Source organism: Oncorhynchus mykiss, chromosome 13, assembly GCF_013265735.2.
Source record: "Oncorhynchus mykiss isolate Arlee chromosome 13, USDA_OmykA_1.1, whole genome shotgun sequence".
NCBI lineage: Eukaryota > Metazoa > Chordata > Actinopteri > Salmoniformes > Salmonidae > Oncorhynchus > Oncorhynchus mykiss.
The window spans coordinates 3,765,929-3,771,928 of NC_048577.1; the positions used below are offsets into that span (position 1 = coordinate 3,765,929).

Sequence of the window (6,000 nt, forward strand, 5' to 3'; positions counted from 1 at the left end):
AAATTAAACCTCATTCCATTCAACAGCATTCCCAAAAATTAAACCTCATTCCATTCAACAACATTCCCAAAAATTAAACCTCATTCCATTTCTACTGCTTCTATAGCCAAATTCACCATTTTTTTTTTAATATAGCCATTTTCTTGTGATGTAGGCTAGATCAGCAGATCATCGGGGGTGTAGGCTAGATCAGCTGATCATCGGGGATGTAGGCTAGATCAGCTGATCATCGGGGATGTAGGCTAGATCAGCTGATCATCGGGGATGTAGGCTAGATCAGCTGATCATCGGGGATGTAGACTAGATCAGCGGGGATGTAGGCTAGATCAGCTGATCAGCGGGGATGTAGGCTAGATCAGCTGATCATCGGGGATGTAGGCTAGATCAGCTGATCATCGGGGATGTAGGCTAGATCAGCTGATCAGCGGGGATGTAGGCTAGATCAGCTGATCAGCGGGGATGTAGGCTAGATCAGCTGATCATCGGGATGTAGGCTAGATCAGCTGATCATCGGGGATGTAGGCTAGATCAGCTGATCATCGGGGATGTAGGCTAGATCAGCTGATCATCGGGGATGTAGGCTAGATCAGCTGATCATCGGGGATGTAGGCTAGATCAGCTGATCAGCGGGGATGTAGGCTAGATCAGCTGATCATCGGGATGTAGGCTAGATCAGCTGATCATCGGGGATGTAGGCTAGATCAGCTGATCATCGGGATGTAGGCTAGATCAGCTGATCATCGGGGATGTAGGCTAGATCAGCTGATCATCGGGGATGTAGGCTAGATCAGCTGATCATCGGGGATGTAGGCTAGATCAGCTGATCATCGGGGATGTAGGCTAGATCAGCGGGGATGTAGGCTAGATCAGCTGATCATCGGGATGTAGGCTAGATCAGCTGATCATCGGGGATGTAGGCTAGATCAGCTGATCATCGGGGATGTAGGCTAGATCAGCTGATCATCGGGGATGTAGGCTAGATCAGCTGATCATCGGGGATGTAGGCTAGATCAGCTGATCATCGGGATGTAGGCTAGATCAGCTGGGATGTAGGCTAGATCAGCTGGGATGTAGGCTAGATCATCGGGGATGTAGGCTAGATCAGCTGATCATCGGGGATGTAGACTAGATCAGCTGATCATCGGGGATGTCGGCTAGATCAGCTGATCATCGGGGATGTAGGCTAGATCAGCTGATCATCGGGGATGTAGGCTAGATCAGCTGGGATGCAGACTAGATCAGCTGATCATCGGGGATGTAGGCTAGATCAGCTGATCATCGGGGATGTAGGCTAGATTAGCTGATCATCGGGGATGTAGGCTAGATCAGCTGGGATGTAGGCTAGATCAGCTGATTATCGGGGATGTAGGCTAGATCAGCTGATTATCGGGGATGTAGGCTAGATCAGCTGATCATCGGGGATGTAGGCTAGATCAGCTGATCATCGGGATGTAGGCTAGATCAGCTGATCATCGGGGATGTAGGCTAGATCAGCTGGGATGTAGGCTAGATCATCAGGGATGTAGGCTAGATCAGCTGATCATCGGGGATGTAGACTAGATCAGCTGATCATCGGGGATGTAGGCTAGATCAGCTGATCATCGGGGATGTAGGCTAGATCAGCTGATCATCGGGGATGTAGGCTAGATCAGCTGGGATGCAGACTAGATCAGCTGATCATCGGGGATGTAGGCTAGATCAGCTGATCATCGGGGATGTAGGCTAGATCAGCTGGGATGTAGGCTAGATCAGCTGATCATCGGGGATGTAGGCTAGATCAGCTGATCATCGGGATGTAGGCTAGATCAGCTGATCATCGGGGATGTAGGCTAGATCAGCTGATCATCGGGGATGTAGGCTAGATCAGCTGATCATCGGGGATGTAGGCTAGATCAGCTGATCATCGGGGATGTAGGCTAGATCAGCTGGGATGTAGGCTAGATCAGCTGATTATCGGGGATGTAGGCTAGATCAGCTGATTATCGGGGATGTAGGCTAGATCAGCTGATCATCGGGGATGTAGGCTAGATCAGCTGGGATGTAGGCTAGATCATCGGGGATGTAGGCTAGATCAGCTGATCATCGGGGATGTAGGCTAGATCAGCTGATCATCGGGGATGTAGGCTAGATCAGCTGATCATCGGGGATGTAGGCTAGATCAGCTGATCATCGGGGATGTAGGCTAGATCAGCTGGGATGCAGACTAGATCAGCTGATCATCGGGGATGTAGGCTAGATCAGCTGATCATCGGGATGTAGGCTAGATTAGCTGATCATCGGGGATGTAGGCTAGATCAGCTGGGATGTAGGCTAGATCAGCTGATCATCGGGGATGTAGGCTAGATCAGCTGATCATCGGGGATGTAGGCTAGATCAGCTGATCATCGGGATGTAGACCAGATCTTCGGGGATGTAGGCTAGATCAGCTAATCATCGGGGATGTAGGCTAGATCTTCGGGGATGTAGGCTAGATCATCTAATCATCGGGGATGTAGGCTAGATCAGCTGATCATCGGGGATGTAGGCTAGATCAGCTGGGATGTAGGCTAGATCAGCTGATCATCGGGGATGTAGGCTAGATCAGCTGATCATCGGGGATGTAGGCTAGATCAGCTGGGATGTAGGCTAGATCAGCTGATCATCGGGGATGTAGGCTAGATCAGCTGATCATCGGGGATGTAGGCTAGATCAGCTGATCATCGGGGATGTAGGCTAGATCAGCTGATCATCGGGGATGTAGGCTAGATCAGCTGATCATCGTGGATGTAGGCTAGATCAGCTGATCATCGGGGATGTAGGCTAGATCAGCTGATCATCGGGGATGTAGGCTAGATCAGCTGATCATCGGGGATGTAGGCTAGATCAGCTGGGATGTAGGCTAGATCATCGGGGATGTAGGCTAGATCAGCTGATCATCGGGGATGTAGGCTAGATCAGCTGATCATCGGGGATGTAGGCTAGATCAGCTGATCATCGGGGATGTAGGCTAGATTAGCTGATCATCGGGGATGTAGGCTAGATCAGCTGGGATGTAGGCTAGATCAGCTGATCATCGGGGATGTAGGCTAGATCAGCTGATCATCGGGGATGTAGGCTAGATCAGCTGATCATCGGGGATGTAGGCTAGATCTTCGGGGATGTAGGCTAGATCAGCTAATCATCGGGGATGTAGGCTAGATCTTCGGGGATGTAGGCTAGATCAGCTGATCATCGGGGATGTAGGCTAGATCAGCTGGGATGTAGGCTAGATCAGCTGATCATCGGGATGTAGACCAGATCTTCGGGGATGTAGGCTAGATCAGCTAATCATCGGGGATGTAGGCTAGATCTTCGGGGATGTAGGCTAGATCAGCTAATCATCGGGGATGTAGGCTAGATCAGAGGGGATGTAGGCTAGATCAGCTGATCATCGGGGATGTAGGCTAGATCAGCTGATCATTGACTTCAAGGTTGAGTTCATTAGAATATAGTTATTGTTTGAATGGCAATTTGTTGCATTTAAAATGACAAAAGATAATTAAATACAACAGAGGAAAGGTAAGTAATGTAACTAACCACCCGCTCCTTCACAGCTGCTGACATCACCAGTACTGGTCAGGTTCACTCATGTTCATCTCTCCCTCTTCTTCCTTGCACATCTCTCTCCGTCCCTCCTCTGTCCCTCCCCTCCTCCTCTGGTCCTTCTCTCTGCCGTCCCACCTCTCCTGCTCCTCTCCCGTCCCTCTTCTCCTGCTCCTCTCCCGGTCCCTCCTCTCCTGCTCCTCTCCCGGTCCCTCCTCTGCTGCTCCTCTCCCGGTCCCTCCTCTCCTGCTCCTCTCCCGGTCCCTCCTCTCCTGCTCCTCTCCCGGTCCCTCCTCTCCTGCTCCTCTCCCGGTCCCTCCTCTCCTGCTCCTCTCCCGGTCCCTCCCCTCCTGCTCCTCTCCCCGTCCCTCCCCTCCTGCTCCTCTCCCCGTCCCTCCCCTCCTGCTCCTCTCCCCGTCCCTCCCCTCTTCCTCTGGTCCTTCTCTCTCCCGTCCCACCTCTCCTGCTCCTCTCCCTGTCCCTCCTCTGCTCCTCTCTCCGTCCCTCCTCTGCTCCTCTCCCCGTCCCTCCTCCGCTCCTCCTCTATCTGTTCCTCCACTCCTCCTCTGTTCCTGCTCCTATCCCCGTCCCTCCTCTCCTGCTCCTCTCCCTGTCCCTCCTCTCCTGCTCCTCTCCCCGTCCCTCCTCTGCTCCTCTCCCCGTCCCTCCTCTGCTCCTCCTCTCTCCTCCCCACAGGCCCTCGTTGAGTTGGGCTGTATCAAGAAGAGGTACGTGACCAGACGTCCCAAACCCTCCCTCTTCTCCCGCCCAGCCGCCGTCCTCATGGTGGGGGAGGAGAGAGAGGGAGAGACGGGGGTGAGGCTGGAGGAGACGGGGGTGAGGCTGGAGGAGACGGGGGTGAGGCTGGAGGAGACGGGGGTAAGACCGGCTGAGACGACCACTGTGTTCTATGAGCCGACCATCGACTGCTGTCTGCGTCTAGGACAGGTTTTACCCCATGAAAACAACTGGAACCAGTGGGTCCAGTTCGCACAACATGAGAACAAACAGTAAGGACTGGAGTTAAAACTGATCTGGGTGCTAATAAAATAGTTTATATTGTGAAAAATGAAAGTTAGTCCCTGTCCGTTTCGTTCCCATTGATTCTGTTTGGTTTCATTGAGTTGTCAGTGGATACACACCAGGACTGCTAGGGGACAGGAGTTTTACTTGATCAGGATTAATAGGCCCAGGAGTTAAAACAACAAGTTTCTTCACAGTGGTTAACCCAAAGGTCTTTCGTTCTGACTCTCTTACCAGACAGCAAGATTAGATTTTAGCTAAAAAAAAAAAGATGTTTAGTTTTTAGTTTCACATCTTAGATGTCCTTTCATTGGGGAAAACCTGTTAATGGTTTCATTTCAGTTTCGTTATTGTTTTCTTGAAAGTGTGATTTAATAAAAATTCAAATCGTGAAATGAGACTCGCGATGCTTTTTTTTTTTTTTATCTGAGATGAAACAAGTTATGTAGTTTATTTTTTAAAGAGACAACAGAACACGTTTTATGGTTTGTCAACATGGACACCTGTAAAAGCACAGAATTGTTCAATACAGTTGAACTTTATGATGTTTTCAGTTTATTCAGCATGAAAAGTATATTCCTCTCCAAGCTTCCATCGACTGTTAAACAATCATTTGTTTAATTAATTGATTAATCGTTATTAATAATAATTAGTCAAACATTTAAATAGTTATTCTTCCAAAGACAAGTTGAATCAGTAGAACAAATAACGCAACAGAATGTAATTTACAGTTTCATTAACGCCCTGTTACTGGTTCAATAACGCCCTGTTACTGGTTCAATAACGCCCTGTTACTGGTTCATTAACGCCCTGTTACTGGTTCAATAACGCCCTGTTACTGGTTCAATAACGCCCTGTTACTGGTTCATTAACGCCCTGTTACTGGTTCAATAACGCCCTGTTACTGGTTCATTAACGCCCTGTTACAGTTTCATTAACGCCCTGTTACTGGTTCATTAACGCCCTGTTACTGGTTCATTAACGCCCTGTTACTGGTTCAATAACGCCCTGTTACTGGTTCAATAACGCCCTGTTGCTGGTTCAATAACGCCCTGTTACTGGTTCAATAACGCCCTGTTACTGGTTCAATAACGCCCTGTTACTGGTTCAATAACGCCCTGTTACTGGTTCAATAACGCCCTGTTACTGGTTCAATAACGCCCTGTTACTGGTTCAATAACGCCCTGTTACTGGTTCATTAACGCCCTGTTGCTGGTTCAATAACGCCCTGTTACTGGTTCAATAACGCCCTGTTACTGGTTCATTAACGCCCTGTTACTGGTTCATTAACGCCCTGTTGCTGGTTCAATAACGCCCTGTTACTGGTTCAATAACGCCCTGTTACTGGTTCATTAACGCCCTGTTACTGGTTCATTAACGCCCTGTTACTGGTTCAATAACGCCCTGTTACTGGTT

General features: G+C 49.4%; 1 protein-coding gene across 1 annotated transcript in view; it reads left to right on the forward strand.

The window, feature by feature from the left end:
* The window catches only part of LOC110485341 (general transcription factor 3C polypeptide 1), a 93,224-nt gene extending 88,245 nt beyond the window's left edge, over positions 1-4,979 (forward strand). Inside the window, exons 39-40 of the mRNA XM_036942555.1 lie at positions 4,258-4,382; positions 4,425-4,979. Coding sequence (XP_036798450.1) covers positions 4,258-4,382; positions 4,425-4,575 — 276 coding nt within the window. The 3' untranslated portion in view covers positions 4,576-4,979. The remainder of the gene's footprint in view (positions 1-4,257; positions 4,383-4,424) is intronic.
* Positions 4,980-6,000: the final 1,021 nt, after the last annotated feature.